General features: G+C 54.7%; 1 protein-coding gene across 1 annotated transcript; it reads left to right on the top strand.

The window, feature by feature from the left end:
- Nucleotides 1-4232: 4232 nt before the first annotated feature.
- Nucleotides 4233-18603, top strand: LOC104481113 (solute carrier family 71 member 1). Its single transcript, XM_086767193.1, has 12 exons — nucleotides 4233-4446; nucleotides 6979-7074; nucleotides 8806-8868; nucleotides 9850-9977; nucleotides 10937-11051; nucleotides 11429-11647; nucleotides 12346-12459; nucleotides 12925-12996; nucleotides 13415-13527; nucleotides 13695-13792; nucleotides 14356-14522; nucleotides 14611-18603. Exons 1-12 carry the CDS (start codon nucleotides 4363-4365, stop codon nucleotides 14818-14820), a joined length of 1479 nt encoding a protein of 492 aa, XP_086623319.1. The 5' UTR covers nucleotides 4233-4362; the 3' UTR covers nucleotides 14821-18603.
- Nucleotides 18604-19762: the final 1159 nt, after the last annotated feature.

The raw sequence follows: 19762 nt of genomic DNA, 5'->3' as shown, positions 1-19762 counted from the left end.
CCCCGCCCCCCCCAGCATCCCCCGCCTCTCAGTCCCCCCGGCCATTCTACACCCGTGGCCGTGTCAGCATCCCTTGGCCGCCTCTTCCCCCCCCCCTCCAGCATCCCCCGGCTGTCCCAGCATCCCTTGGCCGCATTCACTGGCCCCCCAGCATCCCCCGCCTCTCAGTCCCCCCCAGCATTCACCGGCTCCCCCCAGCATCCTCTGCCCTCCAGCCCCCCCCCGGCCATTCTACACCCGTGGTCGTGGGGTCTCTCGCCCCCCCGCCCCAGCATCCCCCGCCCCCCCAGCATCACCCGCCTCTCAGCTCCCCCAGCATTCACCGGCCCCCCCAGCATCCTCGGGCCGCTCCAGCATCCCCCCACATCTCCCAGCCATTCTGCACCCACAGCCGCCCTAGCATCCTCGGGCCACCTCTCACCCACCCATCACCCCCCCCCCACCCCCCCACCCCCCCCCCCCAGGCTGTGCTGCCCCCCCCCCCCCCCCCCAGCACCGTGGAACGGGCAAGGCACAGTCCCAGAATTTGGGGAGAGCAGAGGACCAGGCCAGCCAGAGCTCGGGGACCGAGCGACCTCCAGGCACAGCCCTGGGCTGCCCCCACCGCCCCCGTGCACCCCCGCAAGTGCAGCCCGTGGGGACGGAGCCACCCGTGCTCTGCCCTGCACCCTGGTCCAAACCCACTCGCTGTGGCCCACGGCTGAGCCACAGCCCCCCGCGCTCGCACCGGCCCTGTGGGTCCCCAGCGTCGCTGCGGGCGCTGCAAGGGTAACGGGCTGGGGGGCGCGCAGTGGGGGCTGCTGCCTTCCCCTGGGAGCCATAAGGCTGATGCGCCGGCTGCTCGCCCTTCGTGTTTTGTCATTTGCCGGGGTGGCCAGCAGCCCCTGGCCGCTGCCCTCACCGAAAACGACAGGGACGTTTTCTGCTCCCGTCACATCTTCATCGCGGAGAAGCGCTTGCGGGGAGCCCGGGGGCGTGGGAAGGCTTTGCCAGGCTTCGCTGCGCAACCGTGCTGCCCCGTTTCCATGCCCCCCAGCGCCGGGGTCCCGCTCGCTCTGATTTCGTCTGCCTCCGAAGCCAGGTCTGGCTCCTGCTTGTTTATATCTGTCTGGAGGGCTCAGGCAGTAAAAAGCACAATCATTTTCTTGCTTCTCTGCCAGTAGCTGCAGTAAAAAAAAAAAAAAAAAAAAACAAAAAAAAACCTTAAAGGGAATTTCTGACCTCAGCCGGGTAACTCGCCCTTTCCTCCACCCTGAGGTCGCTGCTTTTGCCCAGCGGTTCCAAGGACTCAGACCTCCCGTCAAGCCCAGCCCCAACCCAGGCGTCCCGCTCCCCGCAGGGCTCAGAGCCGGGCTGGGCCGTGCGTGTCCCCCCCGGGTGCGAGACGGGCACTGGGCTGGTGCGGGCAGGGCCAGGGACTCGCCTTGGGGGTCTCTGTTTTCTGGGGTGGCGGGAGGGCAGAGGGTCCCCACGAGGCGATGCTCCAGCACAGCTCATGCTGGCTGCCAGCGCCGCCCGGGCAGAGCTGGGGACCAAGCCCAGAGCCACCTCTGCATTTTGGGTTCACGCTCAGCCCTGGCATTTCCAGGTCTTTGCCACGGATGCCGACTCCCCCGCCCCAGCCTGGCACGGCCAAAACCCACCCCCGGGCCCAGAGCAGTGCCTGTAGCAGCTCCGCCGTGCTGGCGCCCCGGGGACCTTCACCGTTCCGCAGCCCACCCCAGCTCTGCATCCCTTCCGCTGCCGAAACCATCGTAACAGCAGGGCTCCGTCCCCGCGCTGCCGGCATCCCGGGCCCTTTGCAGAGCCGACGCGCTTGGCTCCAGCTCCCTGAGGAGCCTCCTCGCGCGGGCGGCAGCCACCCGGCTCCCCTGCCTGCGGAGGACGCTCTTCCGCAGAGGGGCGATGGAGGCGACGCTGCCGGGCGAGAGCTTCCCCCCACGCCAGCCGGCACAAACAGAACCGGAGCCTCCCCGGAGGCCAGCCGTGCCCTGGGCAATGCGCGGCCGCCTTTGTCTTGCCTTCCCCTCGCTGCCTCCTGCTCCCCGGCTGGTGACGGGGTGAAAGGCGGTAATTGCTCTAAGTGCGATCAATAAATCAAGGTAATAGAATTACATTTGCTGTTGCCATATTAGGAACCACTTCTCCGCTCTCTCTCCTCTCTCCCCTCCTTGGTTTTGTTTTCAAACCGCCGCAGAGCACTGGAACGAGTTGGGCTCCTCCGCGCCCTCGAGGCGGCTCCAGCGGGAACTCGGGTCCCTGCCCAGCGCAGGCGGCTCCGGGCGCAGGTCCCCAGGGGGACCCACAAAGGTCATCGGCGTTTTACCCCGTGCCGCGCACGGAGCGCTCTGGGGACCGCGGGGACCCCGCAGCGTGGGGATGGGACCCACCGCCCCAGAACAAAGCCGGGCGCAGAGCGGCAGCCCCCACCGCCGCCCTCGGGGCCGGCCGGGGGCTGAGCAGCGGCGCGTTTGCCCGCAGCCCGGGGGAGATGGAGCTGCTCTCCTCTCCCGCGCCAGTCCCTGTGGCCCGGGATTATTTTCATCTTGTTCGCAGACGCGCTCAGGCGCTGGAGAATCAGCTTCACGACGAAGTCCTTCCCGCGGCTGCTTTTAGTCGTTACTTAAGGGAAAGCCTCCGTGGATAAAGGCTGGGCCGCAGCCTCGGGCGCTCCGTGGGCGCAGCGTCGTCACCCCACGGCTCTGCAGGGCAGCGTCCCGCCCCGCCGCCGATCCTTCGAGGCTCTGGGGGTCAACTGCCGCACGCGCAGGCCGGCCAGCGGCCCCCCAGCACCCGGACCCAGCGATGCCGCAGGGGCAGCCGACGCGGGCTGGGAGGGGGGGCGAGCAGGGCTGGCCCCACGCCGCCGCTCCCCAGCGGCACCCCACTTGCACGGCTTTTCCGAACTGTGCCTAATTAATCTCCTTACACCTCTGGCGCCGCATTAGGGGGATCGACATCAAGTGCTCTCCAAGCCGTGAAGGATTAATTAGGAGCGAACACGTGCGCGCACAGCCGCTCGCCGGCGGTGCCGTTCTCCTGACGCAGCCCCCCCGGCAGTGCCGAGCCCCTCCAGCCCCGGGCCCGGCTGCCCCCTCCCCAGCTCCCCCCGGCGCCAGGGTTCGGGAAAGGGGCCGCGATCCTCCCAGAGAGGGACGGCGGGGGCCCGGCACCTCCTTGGGCTGCGGCCGGCGCCCCAGGGATGGGATGGGGAGGGATGGGACGGGATGGGGCGGACCGGGGCGGGATGGGGCGGGATGGGATGGGATGGGGCGGGATGGGACAGGATGGGGCGGGACGGGGCGGGACGTGGAGGGATGGGACGGGATGGGGAGGGATGGGACGGGATGGGGCGGGATGGGGCGGACCGGGGCGGGATGGGATGGGATGGGGAGGGATGGGACAGGATGGGGCGGGACGGGGCGGGACGGGGAGGGATGGGACGGGATGGGGAGGGATGGGATGGGATGGGGCGGGATGGAGCGGACCGGGGCGGGATGGGGCGGGATGGGATGGGATGGGGAGGGATGGGGCGGGATGGGACAGGATGGGATGGGATGGGATGGGATGGGATGGGATGGGATGGGATGGGATGGGATGGGATGGGATGGGATGGGGCGGGACGGGGCGGGATGGGATGGGATGGGATGGATCGGGGCGGGATGGGACGGGATGGAGCGGGGCGGGATGAGGCGGGATGGGATGGGACGGGATGGGATGGAGCGGGGCGGGATGAGGCGGGATGGGACGGGATAGGATGGGATGGGGCGGGGCCGCTGCCCCCGGCAGCCCGGTGCCGTTAACGCGGGGGTGGGGCGGCCCCCGGACCCTGAGCCGCCACCGGCGCCCCTGCAGGCCCGGCCCCGCCCCGCCCCGCCCTCCGCGGTAGCCCCGCCCACGACGCCCCGTCGTGCTTCACGCCGCCGTCGGCGGGTGCTGTGACGTCAGCGGCACCGCCCTCCCAACCGGGCGGAAGAAGCCGCGCCGCACCGCCCGCCCGCCCCCTCACCCCGCCCCTTCCAGCCAATCAGAGGCCAGCTCAGCCCATCAGGGAAAGGAGGAGCGGCCAATGGGACGCGAGGGAGCGGCGCGCGGCGGCGGCCGTCAGCGCCGTCGTCCGGGCGACGGGGGCGGGGCGAGGTGCGTGGGGCGGGGCCTGCGGGCGGGCCGCCCTCCGCCCTCCGCCAGCCGGGCCGCCGCCCTCTCCCCGCGGCGCCGCCCCCGCGCCCGGCAGCCCCGGGCCCGGCGCTCCCCCGCCCGGTGCGGGTCCGGGTCCGGGCCCGGGCTCGGCGCGGCGCTGCCCGTCGCAGGGAGGATGGGGGAGCCGCGGAAACCGGCGAAAGGCAGCGGCCCGGCGGCGCCATGACCGGCGAGAAGAAGAAGAAGAAGCGGCTCAACCGCAGCGTGCTGCTGGCCAAGAAAATCGTCATCCGCGACGGGGCCGGCGTGAGCGCGGGGCCCGGGGGGGGGGGGGCTGCGCGGCGCCGTGGGGTGGGCGGGGGCGCCGAGGCCGGGGGGGGGCTGGCAGGCCACCAGCGTGGGCGGGAGGGGTCGGCAGCCGGTGCGGGGCTGTGCGGGGGGAGCTCGGGGCCTGCTGACAGCCCCCCGGGGGGGGCGGCCCCGCCCTCGCCCCGCTCGCCAGCCGTGGGGTCAGCGCTGGCCGTGGACGTTGGCTTGGAGGCTGACCGTCCCTTCACGGCCGTGGGCGGCGAGCGCCGTGGAGGCTCCGCGGAGCGCGGGTGGGCGGCAGCCGTGGAGCGGGCCCGCCTCAGCTTCCATGGACGCGAGCTCCTTCCCTCCGGGCTCGCTCTCTTGAGAGAAACTTCTCCTGGTTGCGAGGTCGCAGGCTGGCCTACGGGCTCCTCGCCTCTTCTTCCATCTATTTTCCTTTTTTTTCCTTGTAGTATCTTTATATTTTGCAGTAGCAGCTGTGTGTCCTCGAAGGGGGCTGCAGGAAAGGCAGGGCCTGGTGTGACAGGACGAGGGGTCATGGTTTCAAAACAGAGGGAGGTACATTCAGATCAGATATTAGGAAAAAATTTTTCACACTGAGGGTGGTGGAGCACTGTCCCAGGTTGCCCAGAGAGGTGGTGGATGCCCCATCCCTGGAAACATTCCAGGCCAGGTTGACCGGGGCTCTGAGCAACCTGATCTGGTTGGAGATGTCCCTGCTCCTGGCAGGGGGGTTGGGCTGGGTGGGCTTTAACGGCCCCTTCCAACCCAAACCAGTCTGTGATCCTCCAAAGGAGCGGTTTGTGGAGTGACCGCGTGCGCCAGAGGTTAGCTCTCCTGAATTGTTTAAGGACTCCAGCGCAATAAGATGGTTGATAAGTGGAAGGAGCGACGTCAGGTTGTGAACCGGGTAGATCTGGACCTCCTGTGTCAAGAGACGTTGGCTGTTAATTCTGTTGCAGCCATGTTTGAGAGGGTGTAAAGGGGGACAACGAGAGGAAGAGGAGGGGGCTGCTTTCTTCTGGGAGATTTTTACACCGGTGGAGCGAGGTGGGTAGTGATAGCTCTGCTCTTAATTACTGGATTCATGTCACCAGAGGGGCTTCTCCCTCTGCTGCAAAACATTATCTCATTTGTGTGCAAGGGAAGTGGCTGATTGTAACGACCACAGCCCCCTCGGGCAGGGGGCCTCTCGCGTTGATGATGTTGACTTGTTTTTTAGGCAGACTTAGCCTGTCTGCGGGAGCCAGTCTTCGTGGAGTCTGTGAACATCAACAGCGTTTCAGCAGAATAATGTTTCTCGCTGCCTTCTCTCATATTTCAAATAACTCGCAGCTGTATTCGTTATCTGAAATGCAGTGTTATTCTGTCGAAACCCGGGAGGATGCGACTGGGTAAAAGATTGCTCTCCCCATGCCGAGTTTCTTGAGTTCCTGTCCCTGAGAATCTGTCAGTAGCGAATGCTGGAGGCTGGATACTGATACAGATACATCTTTGGTCTGGTCCGTGAAACGGTTTGTGTCTCAAGAGCACAGTGGAGAAATGTTAGTCAGCTGTGAGGAAATTTAATGCAAGAGTCCTTTCTCTTAGCCTAGAAGTGCCCGTGGATTTGAGGTTTCCCCTACCAAATCCAATATCCCTTTGGATGTGAGCTTTGTGCGGCTGATGGAAGTTTTTTTTTTTAACTTCTGGATACTCTTCAAGCCGCTGGAAGCTGTCTAAATTGCTGGGATTGCAGACATTTCAGGTGGTTTTATTAATAATGTATCAGGGCTGGAGTACACTTCTTGGTGAGTTCAGCTCGTGTGGTTGGCTAATATAAGAAATGCTACTAAACGCTGGGCCTGTGCGGTTCCCTGATGTAATTCAGGGACTTGTGTGCTTTCCTCCTGTTCCTTGGGATTTGTTTTCCTTGTGAGCTCGTGACTTTGCAGGTGCGTCCCGCGTGGCAGGAGAAAAACCTCTCGGGCCAGCAGCTGACGTTTGGCGCTTGGAAAAGAGACTGAACAAACGCTGCCCTGAAAGCACCGTGAGAAATGTTTACGAAAAGAAAAATGAGCAAGGCCTTGAGGTGTGGGGTTTTTTTAACAGCTGATCTAAGGACTGTGCCTTTCCCACCATGCTGGGTAGATGGAGTTGGTCCTGAGGAGTTCTATTGCTGTCCCAAACTCCCAGAGTCTTCTCTGGGATGGCGCACATACCGCTGTCAAAATAAGCAGAGAATGAAGGTGTTTCCTTTCTAACTCCTTAAGGTGAGGAGTAAAAGGATGGTAAGTTTAGAGGAAGCACAGTAGTATCAAAGATATTGGTTCTTGGAGAAAAAAAAAAAGAAAATAATCAGCTTTGTAGGAGAGGTGCGTGTTGGTAGACCCCAGAGGATGCTGCAGCACAAGCTCACCTGCGCTAGACAGCAGCGAATCGCCTCGGGAGCGGCTGAGGTGGAGTTTCAGCGTCCGGCCACGCGTCTCAAATCTATCGCAGATCGGGAGACGTGTATTTTGTTACTTACGCCGCTCTGTTTTGCAGCGACAGGGGATCGGAGAGCCCAGCGTGTACCACGCCGTGGTGGTTATTTTCCTGGAGTTCTTTGCCTGGGGGCTGCTGACCACGCCGATGCTAACGGTGAGTAAGTCTCCCTGGGCATCATACTGGCTCTTGCAGAGTAGAGTTCACCTTGGGTTGGCGAGAGTAAAGATCTAAACAAAGGCCTTCGGAGTATAGGAAGGAAAAACCAGGATGTAATGGTCTGAAGAAAAAAAAGCTGGAGCTACAGGTTTTTTTAATGGAATTGGGCAATTATTCTTGTAATTACTGTAGCTTAACTTGGAGCAAAGCGTGAGTTAGATTTTTTGAAAGCTTTTGCTGGATTTCAAGAAAGCAGGTGTAACAGACCTGACCTGAAGTTACTGGAATTTACTGGTAGTTTACTGGCATTTATGCCTTTTTTTTTTTCTAGGTATTAAAAAAAAAAGTGCACTTGGGAGTTTACTAAAGGAAAGTTGAACAAAGCTTTGACCTTTTACCTGAAGACTGTACCTTTTAGCCTACACTGACTTATTTAGGGCTAAAAGAGATTTTTGTTGAACTACCACCATGGTTGTCTGGGGTGTCAAAGCACAGAGACAATCTCCTGGCAATGACTTGCTCCACCAAGTCGTGCTCCTTCCAGGAGAGCCCACCAGTAACTTGTTCAGGACTTGACCGAGTTGTGATTGACGCAGGCAGCAAAGGCAAGAGGGAAACTTCTCATCTTGGATATTTGCCTTTAGTTAAGGAGCTGTAAACTTCTGATTTGGCAAGTTCAGGAAGAATTCTTAACTTTTAAAACTCATTTTCTGGTGGTGGCATGCCAGCTCACACTGAAGTCTAATGTGGTGTGCGTGTTTTTGACCTGATATCTAGGTAACTATGAAAAAGGAATCTTTGCTTATGCAAAGGCTTTTAGAAATACAGAGTTAGCTTAGTCGTATAAAAAGCAAATCGAACATACAGACAGTACAGAAGGGGAGGAGTACTGTGTCCAGCTCTGGAGCCCCCAACATCAGAAGGATGTGGACCAGTTGGAGAGGGTCCAGAGGAGGCCACGCAGATGCTGAGAGGGCTGGAGCAGCTCTGCTGTGAGCCGAGGCTGAGAGAGCTGGGGCTGTTCAGCCTGGAGAAGAGGAGGCTCCGGGGAGACCTGAGAGCGGCTCCCAGTGCCCAAAGGGGGCTGCAGGAAAGATGGGGAGAGGCTGTTCAGTAGGGCCTGCTGTGACAGGACGAGGGGTGATGGTTTTAAAATAGAGGGAGGTAGATTTAGATTGGATATTAGGAAAAAATTTTTTACACTGAGGGTGGTGGAGCACTGTCCCAGGTTGCCCAGAGAGGTGGTGGATGCCCCATCCCTGGAAACGTCCCAGGCCAGGTTGGCCGGGGCTCTGAGCAACCTGATCTGGTTGGAGATGTCCCTGCTTCTGGCAGGGGGTTGGACTGGATGGGCTTTACGGGTCCCTTCCCACCCAAACCTGTCTGTGATTCTATGAGAACAACAGAAAAGTTAGGTGGGTGCATGAAGTAAAAACAGAGGGAAATCAGATGGCGCAGGGATGGAGAAGGACATGTTTCAGATTATCTCAGCCTCACCCAAGCGTGCTGGAATAATTTATAGACCTGGGAATTATTTAAGAAAGTGACTGCCTGTCTTGGAGAGGGGAGGTAGAGCTCCTTACGCAGGCGCAGCAGTGGCATTGTTGGTAGTGTAATTCCCATTTTCCCTGTTTGGTGCTCTTCCAGGCATCTAGCTGTCAGGTGGTTATGGAAATTTTGGAAAAGTTGCTAGCTCTGTTTTCTTTGTTTTGTTTTGTTTTCCCCTAGGTGTTACACCAGACTTTTCCTCAGCATACATTCTTAATGAATGGCCTGATTCATGGAGTCAAGGTAAGGAATATTCCTTCCAGGCTTTCATTTGAATCCACAGTCAGCGCAAGAAGCGGCAAGCCATTGTCATCTGTGTCATTTGCTGACGTCAAGCAGTGTTTGACAGATAAATGGTCGTGTTTCAGTTTGGAGTGCTACTGGCAAACCTGACGCAAAATGAAGAAGTGACAGAGCGGAGACATCGCGTAGCTCGTGTAGTGGATTTCACTGAGCAGTATGAACAACATGCTGCTTGTCAGCGTGGGTTTGGGGCTGTAACAGCTGTGTGGTTCAGCTGAAAATATTCTAATCAGCGTGAGATCAGCTCTGTAGCCACATTCTAGAGCGTAACAGAATAAAAAAATCAATGATGTCTGAACTTACCAGTAACAGAAGTTGAAACTCTAGCGAACGACCAGTAGCCGTGTGTTCTGACTCAGGAAAACAGATTGTTAGGCCCTGGCTTTGGCAAGAGGATCGCAGAGTTGGCCTCGGAGAGGTTTGATTTGATGTGAACTGGGCACACCGAAGGGCTCTTCCCTGCCTGTCTTGGGTTTGAAAGACGTTGAAAGGCATTGAACAATTTTATTTGTGCTTAATGGCCTTGGCATCTCATCGGGTCTGTCTTGTCTCCACCTCAAAGAGAAAGCTTTCCCTGGAACTGCAGCAGATGGCTACGTGGTGGAGCTGTGCCAGCAGCGTTTTAGGTACCGGCAGGGCACCTCCCTGCTGCACGGGCGTGCCTGGGAAGACCACAGCTGCCGGCTGAGCAGTCGCAGGGAACGGGAAGTAATTGGAGTGTTCAGCAGCGCCGAGTGGTTGAGGATTTTTTTCCTCCCTAAAGGGATATGAGCAGTTTAACAACCTGTTATGTTTTGGTAATGTTGCCTGCTTGTAGAAAATAGGAATGAACTGTCTCCTCCTATTTTTATCTTTAGATGATGTTGTCAAAAGCTTTTGCTATCGACAATCAAAATTTGAATTTCTCTCTGTCTTTCTTAGGGTTTGCTTTCTTTTCTAAGTGCCCCACTGATTGGTGCTCTCTCTGATGTCTGGGGCAGAAAATCCTTCCTCCTCCTCACTGTCTTCTTTACGTGTGCACCAATTCCCCTTATGAAGATCAGTCCATGGTGAGTTCACTCTTGGTATAAGCGAGAGGTTTTGAGGAGAGGAACGAGCGCGAGGCTGAACGATGAGGGTTTGTGGGTGTTGCGTTTGAGAATGAGATGGAAGAGTCCATCCAGTGGAGAAGGATGCTCAGCCTAGAGACTCATTTACTTGCCTGGTTCTGCTGGAGGGTTTGGTGTCAGGACGAAAGAGTCTGTCTTTCCTCTCCTGGTGCCTGTTTTCCCCTCTACTCTGCCCTGGTGAGACCCCACCTGGAGCCCCCAACATCAGAAGGACGTGGACCAGTTGGAGAGGGTCCAGAGGAGGCCATGCAGATGCTGAGAGGGCTGGAGCACCTCTGCTGTGAGGCCAGGCTGGGAGAGCTGGGGCTGTTCAGCCTGGAGCAGAGGAGGCTCTGGGGAGACCTGAGAGCGGCTCCCAGTGCCCAAAGGGGGCTGCAGGAAAGGTGGGGAGAGACTCTTCAGCAGGGCCTGCTGTGACAGGACAAGGGGTGATGGTTTCAAAATAGAGGGAGGTAGATTTAGATTGGATATTAGGAAAAAATTTTTTACAATGAGAGTTGTAGAACACTGTCCCAGGTTGCCCAGAGAGGCGGTGGATGCCCCATCCCTGGAAACATTCCAGGCCAGGTTGGACGGGACTGTGAGGAACCTGATCTGGTTGGAGATGCCCCTGCTCCTGGCAGGGGGGTTGGACTAGAAGACCTTTGAATGTCCCTTCCAACCCAAACCATTCTATGATTCTATCACTGTTAGGGCATGTTGATGTTTCCTTCCTATGTGGGGAAAATAAGTGATAAAACTCCACGGGCCATCACACTGAAGCTTGGTGTTCCTCACTGCTTTCTGGTGCATTGAAGTAGGAGAAACTGAAGGAAGAGCAAGGGAGAGGGGCTAATTCAGCAGCTGTGGGCTGCCGCGTGGTTGCTCCTTAACTCTGCCTTTGGCAATACCTGTTTCAGGTGGTATTTTGCTGTCATTTCCATGTCTGGAGTCTTCGCTGTCACCTTTTCCGTGATTTTTGCCTACGTTGCTGATATCACGCAGGAACATGAACGCAGCACGGCGTATGGCTTGGTAAGGAGCTGACTAAGCAGCTTGTCCCTTGAAAGAAATATTTGGGGGGTTGCAGGTATGCAGTTAGGGTGGGAGATTTACTGACAAGCCTGAACAGTATCAGTGAAAAGATGATAGGTGCTTCAATAATTACAATCTCCCCGTTCTTCTGTTGGTGATTTAGCACCAAGGGAAAGACCTAATTTCTACGCAGCCTGAATACCGGCTGTATTTTTGCTTTGCCTTCAAACCAGCCTGGTCTGTGAGCTTCTTTGCACCAGGATAGGTGCACCTCGATTATCTCCATCAAAGGTGACAAAACTGCTGCCCTTGGGTTACTCTGGAGGAGAAAATAGGCTCTGGGAAGAAGAGGCTGTGTTAATGTTTTATGTTTGCAGGTGTCAGCCACGTTTGCTGCTAGTCTGGTCACAAGCCCAGCAATTGGGGCGTACCTTTCCCAAGCCTACGGCGATACGTTGGTGGTCGTGCTGGCTTCAGGGGTTGCTTTGCTGGATATTGGTTTCATCCTGCTGGCTGTACCAGAGTCTCTGCCAGAAGAGATGCGCCCGGTCTCCTGGGGAGCTCCAATCTCTTGGGAACAAGCAGACCCGTTTGCTGTAAGTAATCTCGCTGCTGTGTTTCCCCATGCTGGTAATGCGTATATTTGCTTTAGTTCTGCTAATTTCTCTCAAAAGGAAGATGCGTTCCACGAAAGGTGAAGGATGTGAGGCTTAGGTTAACCCTGTTGAGGGTACAGTGTTCAACGGACGGCAGACTGCGCATATCTCAAGCTGTCTAGCAGCTTCTACCCGATTTCACATAGCTACAAACCATCCAACAGCAGCTCCAGATGTCCCGAAGCAAGAGCATCTCGTGGTGGAAATGTCCCAGTTGTTTGATATAAATTCCTTTACTTAGCCATAGTACTGTGTCAGGAGAAGTCTTCTGCGTTCCTGACCTTTGCTAATGATGATGAGCTTTGCACGGTTTCACCTCACCTTTGCTTGCTAGGAAGGTTATTTTGGCTGTCTGAAGAAAAAACAATTCTGAGCACTTGGCTATAAATCTGAGAAACTCAAGGTAAAAATTCCTCATCCTAGGGTGTAAGTTGATGCAATTGTACACCTGGCGTGGCAGTCTTTGCATCTTCCTCTGAAATGCTGGTCTGGTTTCGTGTAAACATTCACTTCTTAGATAGAAGACGGTGACTTAAGCACTTGGTTTTGCTGTCTCTGTACCTGGAGAACATTTAAGGGTATTAACTCTTTTTTTTTTTTTTTTTTTCCTTTTAATTTCCCACACCTCTTCCCTACAGTCCTTGCGGAAAGTGGGTCAGGATTCTACAGTGCTGCTCATCTGTATCACCGTCTTTCTCTCCTACCTTCCTGAAGCCGGCCAGTACTCCAGCTTTTTCCTGTACCTGCGTCAGGTCAGTCTCTTGCGATGAGAGAAGGCTCTGAGTGCAGGAAATCTCAGCCTACAAATATTATCTTAGTTGGATGTCCTGAGGAAGCTAATCTTGGCCAAGAGCTTAGTAAAGTTGAAGCTCTAAGGAATAGTGACTTGTTCCAGCTTTCCTAAAAAATATGGGAGCCTGGTGACCACTCTGTAGGCATTGCCTTACTTGGCTTCTTGCTGGTGGTCTGCCTGTCCGTCCTGTCTGTGCCGCTTTCAGGTATTTCAGGTGAGCCCGGTGATTTCAAGCTGTTTCTTCAGCCAGAGGAAAATCTTCCATGTTGTTCCTTGGCAGTAGGGTGGTAGCGGAAGGTGCGGTTGATTAATGTTTAAGTACCTGATAAGCAATGTCAGTAAACATCAGCGACACTGATGGAGTGGCTTTTCTCCTGCGGTACTAATCTCTTGCCTGAAAAGTCCCTCTTTGCTGTTTTCACAGGTCATTGGTTTTTCCTCAGAGACGGTGGCAGCCTTTATTGGTGTGGTTGGAATTCTCTCTATTCTGGCTCAGGTGAGAAGCGGTTTCTGTCTTGGCTCTAGCAGTCTGGGTATCAGAATGTCCACAATTTCTGACAATCCCGGCCGGTGAGTTGTCAGAGTCCTTGTGGCCACGCAGACATCGTCGGACCTGTGCACAGCTACCTGCGGTCCCTCGTTTTTATCTTTTGAATGTAGCTGCTGTTTGTTGAATAACAAACTGTGGTAAACTGTGGGGTGGCCCCATGTTGCTCTGTAAAACTCCATCGATTGCATTCCAGTTGCCGTGGACAGGGATGTGCTGGTTTCTGACACAACGAGAGTGGAGGAGTGCACGTGCAAGACAGCCAGTCTCACAGCAGCACGCGTTGTCTCAGATTCCCGTTCTCTTGTCTGCCAGCGCTGTCTTCTTTCGTTGCACTTTCTCTGAAAGCCCCTGTTTTTCTTTCCAGACAGTAGTGTTGGGCATTCTCATGCGTTCCATAGGAAATAAAAACACCATCCTGTTGGGACTGGGCTTCCAGATCCTGCAGCTTGCCTGGTACGGCTTCGGATCGCAGCCTTGGTAAGAGTTTGTTGCCTGGTGTCGGCAGGTCTCTCCCTCCGCGGTGGCCCGGTGGCTCTGCGGCAGCTCCCTGTCCCGTGGCAGAGGAGATCCTGCCGTGCTGCGGTGCTGGCCGGTGGCTAGCCCTCAGGAGCCTACCTCCTAACTGCTGCCCCTTTCTCCCCCAGGATGATGTGGGCAGCAGGAGCTGTGGCAGCCATGTCTAGCATCACCTTCCCAGCTATCAGTGCCATGGTGTCTAGGAATGCAGACCCCGACCAACAAGGTGAGTTGCTTGGGGATTTGGCTTAACGAGTGAGTTTGTCCCAGCGGGCACGCTGACACACGTTTGAGTTCTCAGCGTTGGTGGTGGAAGGGTGGGCAGGAGCATCTGTGCCAACTGTGGAGTGTTGCTTTATTCCCAGTAGCGTTACACTCTTGCCTTTGACCAGAGCTGATGCTGGGGAGGGAATTCTTAAATTACGCACGTGGGTGTTCAGTGTTGCCTGTCTGAGATAGAGAGGAGGCAGGCTGCTGCTTAATCGTTTGCCTACGTCGTGGTTTCACCCTGAAGACTTGGCTGCCTTAAATTCCAGTTCAGTTTGGAGCTGTTGCTTGATGTGCCCATGCTTATTTTACTCTCGGATGTAGCAAGCCCAGCATTACTGATTTTTGTAAAACCCCATACAGAATCAAGCTAATCACCAGCTTAGCCACTTCCTCTGTAGAGTGTATGTCAGTCCAGGTCTGAATGTTTGATCCTGTCTTTAGATGTGTAAGCCTTCTCAAATAAAACCGGTTTCTTCAGAAAGCTGTAAGCTTGTCTTCCTTTCCTCGCTTTGTCCCCAGGTGTGGTGCAGGGGATGATCACTGGAATTCGGGGTCTGTGTAACGGCCTGGGTCCAGCGCTCTATGGCTTTGTCTTCTATCTCTTTCACGTGGAGTTGAATGAAATGGCTGAGGTGGAAACTTTGGGTAAGGCCTCCAAACCCAACATGGCCAACCCTACAGACGAGGTAACCTCTTCAGCTTTATCGTTGTGTTTGCTGGGCTGCTTCTGTCCTTGCACTTGACCATTAACGGTTCCTCTGTTTCACCCTACAGAGCAGCATTATCCCAGGGCCTCCGTTCCTGTTTGGGGCTTGTTCTGTCCTGCTGTCACTCCTGGTGGCCTTGTTCATTCCAGAACACAACCTTGCACTGAGATCGGGCAGCCACAAGAAGCACAGTAACGGAGCCCAGACCCACACCCACAGCCCGCAGGCCGGAGGATCGGATGGCAAGGAGCCCCTGCTCGAGGACAGCAGCGTATGAGGTTGGGAGAGAAGGACTTGGCTTACTCTCAACTCCAGATCAAGGATGGACTTAGTCAGTTGGAGGTCAGGGAGGGAGGGTGGGGGGAGAGAAGAAACGAGGTAACAGACTGTGCCACTAACAGCTCATGAGAAGGGACAGGGTTTCCTTTCAAGCCAAATATACCCAGCTGGTGCAAAAATGGAATTGTATCATCTGGTGCTGATGGGATGGGGAGATACTGACCTGCTCGGCGTGGAGGGATAGTTCTTTAAAGCAAACCTGCCCTTGTATGTGAATATTGAACTTCATGGTGTGACCTGCCAAATATTCAACTTGCCAGTGAAAAATTAAGGAGCTAGCATTGTCTTTGTTCTAATAGGAACTGAGTTGCCAGCCAGAATAAAACAAGGCACCTGTTACATGCCCCCATCCCCTTCTATAACTGGTACTCGCTACCGATCCCATCGCAGCTCGGTTGGCCAACCTCGGCCCAGGGAGAGGCTTGGTAGCTGTCCTGCGCAGTACGTGCAGCCTGTGCTGTGACTGTACACCGAGGAAAAAGCGTGTGCCCGTACGAGGAACAAATAGCGTAGGCAAGTGTGAGCAGATCCTCGCTGCGTGAGGATCTGATGAATTTTCCCAATCTGGCCCAAGTGAAATTTAGACCCCCTCAAAAAAACTCTACTGACTTAATGTTCTGATGAAGAAAAGGAAAATGAAGAAGTAAAATTGCAACTGACAGAAAGGAGAAAGGGCGGATGAGAGAAGGGCAGCTATGTTAATTACAAATGCTTAGATGGTCAACAACGTTTGTATTTCTCTTTGGTTTTTCTCTTTTTGTTACACGAGTGTAACAGTTATCTCTTGCTACCTCTGTAGGTAGTAGGGAGAAGGATTTTTCTGAAGTCTTTTTCTGGAACCGTGCGTGTTGTTTAGAAAACTCAGTTCTCTTAGAGGTTGGAGAAACAACTAAACCCTGCTAAGCACTTTGATAAAGCGTGGTTTCCTGAGAGAAAGGTCAAAGAAGTAGCTGTTTATCTTGCGCACTTTTCTAAAGCATGTTGATTTTTCCCCAGGCTCTTGTCATCTGATATTAAAACCAGATAATGACTGCAGCTTGTTTTTTCTCAGTCTGAAAGTTCCTGATGCTGATGATTACTATTGATTAGAACTTACAGGTTTGGATTCTGTGTAGCAGTTCTGAAGGCTTTTGTTTTGGTGAAAAATGGAATTGCTGCAGGGTTCAACTCTGGTTAGAAAGACCGGCAGATACTTGAACTTGAGTGTTGTGAAAGAAGCTAAGACAAACGTGTAGGGAACGCTTGGTTGTTTATAGGTACATAGAGATACGACAGTCGGCAGGAAAATTGTTCTCATTTGAGTAGGATCAGAAGGGATGGCATCGAGCAATCACTCAGTGATGGGGAAGAAAAGACCAAGCTGGGAACACTTAAGAAATTAGTTGTTAAGGGAATTGAGGATACGGAGCGGGGTATGTGCAACAGCTGTCGTTCCCTGGTGGGACCCCGTCTCTGTAGGGTTGGGACAAGTGACTTCAGGGAGAATGGCACTGTCACTTCATGTCTTGGGTCTTTGCGGCTGAGTGACTGCAAGTGCCATTTGCCTCTGGATTTAATGGAAAACACCAACGGGACAACCCCGGAGAGCTCAGTCGCTGACCCACAACCGGCACAAGCAGGGGAGAGCGCTGCCTGTCCCCTGCTCGGCCCTGGCGATACAGCTCGCCCTGCTCCGGGGGTGTGAGGGGACCTGAGCTCCAGGCTGTGTTCAGCATCTGACCTCTTCTGTGAGCTCGGCGGTGAGGGCTTGGTAACGTTGGCAGCTTGAGAGCTGCGGCTTCATGTAGGTCTCTTAAATGCCTGCCAGATATTAACAGCTTAGAACCACTGCCTGCCTAGACTGGGCTGAACTAACAATTTAATGTCTGTTTACCAATTTTCTGGACCAGTTAGTTATTGAAGGTGGACGTTTAAGTGAAATAATTCATAGTTTGTTTCACATTAATCCAGCCTGGTACACAGATCCTGTAATCTGAACTGTAAGAGTAGTTTATTGTCCGTGCGGAGGGCAGCCGCCTTGGAGACTGAGGGTTTGCTGATGTGGATCTAATTGCAGGACTGGAGAGCAGAGCTAGCAGAAAGTCTCGGTGACCTGCGGTGACTGCGGTTTTCCCAAGCTCATTGTGGTGACGCTCCACATTCCCAAACATTACTGGGATGGTCTGTACCCTGTGTGCGCAGCAAACTTCTTTCCTGAAGCCAATCCGGTCGCTTAAACTTCCAGGTGGCAATCCCAACTCCGTGTTGCTCACAAAAATGCCTTTTTTTAGACTGGAGCTATGCCGAGTACGTCTGGCGATTCGTTTACTTACACTGTATTAAAGTGAACTGCAGTAGGTTTGGCCCTCGCACCCAAACGAAGCGAAACAAAACACTGAATCGTTACCTTGTTCACACTGAGGCGCCTGGAGCTTCACGGGTAGGATATAGTGGAATGTTACAGAGAAGACGAGCATAATTTATATGATATAAAGTATATAGAGATATATTTTTTAAAGTCCTTTCCTTTATTGAATAGTTTATTGAAACCAATGTGTTTCTAGTCCCGTCCCCTCTCACCACCCCTGCTGCCTGCAGCGTCTCGGCCTCTCCTGCGCTTCGGACAGCAGAACTAACCGGCCCCCGTCCCTCACGACGTGACACCCGAGTTTCCAGCGATGCCAACATCCCCTGGTTCGTGAGTAGTGGCCCCGGAGTGTTTCGGTCACTTCGGCAGCCCCCTCTCACCTGCGTGGGGACTGGCCCTGGGGACATGGCGTAGCCACGAAGCACGGGCGCCCGTGGTGCGGGGACCTGCTCTGGGGATGGTGGGCTCTCTGAGGGGCAGGGCTGCTCGCCCTCCCCAGAGAAGTCGCTCGTTCCTGGCGCTGGGAGCAGGCAGGGATTGCTTTCCACAGTTCTGGAGTTCCTTTCACCTGGTTCAGTGGGGGTCTCAGCCCCAGGTAACTCCCCATCAGCGTAGGGATGTGACCCACCCACCGTTCTGCCTTTAAGTGACGGAGGAGGACCTGGGCCCAGCGGTGATGGAGCTGAAATTACTGGACCTGAATGAAGAATGTCTTATTCTGAAGGGCTGGTAATTCTGCAGCATCCCATGTGGAGACTGGAAAATCCGTACGGAGCATTCAGCTAGTTTGCCAATTTTTTGTTACTTTGTATGAAAACGCAACTTTTTTAAAAGAGCCTTTTCTTAAAATCCCCTTGATCTGCTGTGTAGTGCCTGAGCCTGGCTGTTTAACACCAGTATTCCCAGAATTTGTCCGCAGTGACTTGTAATTCAGGTCGGTAACAGCGATGCCCCAAACGTAAGGCAAAAATTGGCTTCACTGCCCTTCTTCTGCAGTTCCAGCATTAATGGCAGCAGTTCAAGTGAGTTTAAACTGATCTTGTTGCATTAAAAAACCTGCATTAAACGATTGCTTTCTCTTTTGCAAAGTAGTAACTTTTTACTTCACTGGTTTTTATTCTTTTCTCTGCACTGGAATGGCTGCTCACCTCTTTGATTATCTTTAAAAAGCGTGGGCGTGTGGCCAGCCCACATTCCCCGCAGGCCGGCAGTACCCCCGCTCTCTCAGAGTTTACTATTGCGTGCGTTTCTGTATCTCTTTTTTTTAAGCTAACGATGAAATGTATTTATTTCAGTTCTGGTTGTGTTTAGAACTGGCTAATCTCTCCCTCCGATGGATTATTTATTAAACCGCTGCTTTCCTGTTGTGTTGAAGTTCTCTGTCTTCATTTTTTCTCCCCCACCTGTGTTTCGAGACAGCTTTCCGAGCCTGCCCAGCACCTCTCTGGACCCTTGTAAATCGTGCTGGAGGTCGTTAGAAGAGATGACCCATGAGGTCTTGTAGATTGACCTCCTGTCTCGAATGGGCACGACTTGTTGAGCTATTTCTACCAGTTCCTTAAAACTGAAGTATTCTAGAGCAAAATGGACTTGGAACCAATTCGCTCTCCGGGTTTCCACTGGAGAATTAAAACAGCGCTACCCCCGCAGCTCAAACTCCGCCGGTGCTCAGGCGTAAAACGCGTGGAGCTCCGACCCCGCTGCTGGTCGTACTGGGTGGGGGCCGAGTGCTTGTGCAAGAGGACGTGGTTTTGGGGCAGTTTCTGCAATATTGGACCAAATAGGGAGCAGCAAAACGCTCTGGAGGAGCGGGCGGTCTGCCGTGTGTAGCAGGCCAGTGCCGTAGCTGTCGGACTCGCCGGCAGCCCCGTCCCCACCCCGAGACAAAGGCCAGGTCCCCGCGCCAGGTCCCTGGTTTTAGCATCCCGGACTCCGTTGTCTTCATTTCCAGACAGGCATAATTGAGATCTTATCTTGCTCATTTGAACACTCTGGGTGGTTGGGGATGGTACTAAGAGAACAATATAATCACCAGAAGTATAAACACATCCCCGTCAGCTCTTGGATGGGATCTGGTGTTTGATGGCCGATATCCTGTAACGCGCTGGAAAGGCAAGCCATCTATTATACAATACGTTGCCTTTTGTATTTATTTCCTCTGGACTTGAGCTTATTTTTATTTTATTGGCTTACTCTATTTGAGAAAGCACCTTCAGCTTGTCTCGCTTTGCATCACTGGAGAAAAAGGGAAGGCATTTCACGACAGTATGTTGTTGGCCATCCTCTCCTCGATGCGGCGGGCGTTCCTGAGACGGGGATGCTGCTGCCGGGCGAGAGGCAGAGCTGGTTTGTGGGACGAGTCCCCCCCCAGAGTGGGATTCCTGTTTTGTTCCGTGCAGAAAGCCTTGATCTTCTTCCAGCCATCCTCATCAGCACCTACTGCAGCCCTGGGCGTAGCGAGTGCCGGTGATGACAGCCCAGGGCTACACCCCAGACCGAGGGGCTCCGGCACCGCGGCGGGGGTATCCTGTGC

The sequence above is a fragment of the Chlamydotis macqueenii genome, chromosome 26 (assembly GCF_036417535.1).
Source record: "Chlamydotis macqueenii isolate bChlMac1 chromosome 26, bChlMac1.mat, whole genome shotgun sequence".
Lineage (NCBI taxonomy): Eukaryota > Metazoa > Chordata > Aves > Otidiformes > Otididae > Chlamydotis > Chlamydotis macqueenii.
Note: the sequence above shows the minus strand (reverse complement) of the source record. Positions and strands in the feature narration are given on the sequence as shown.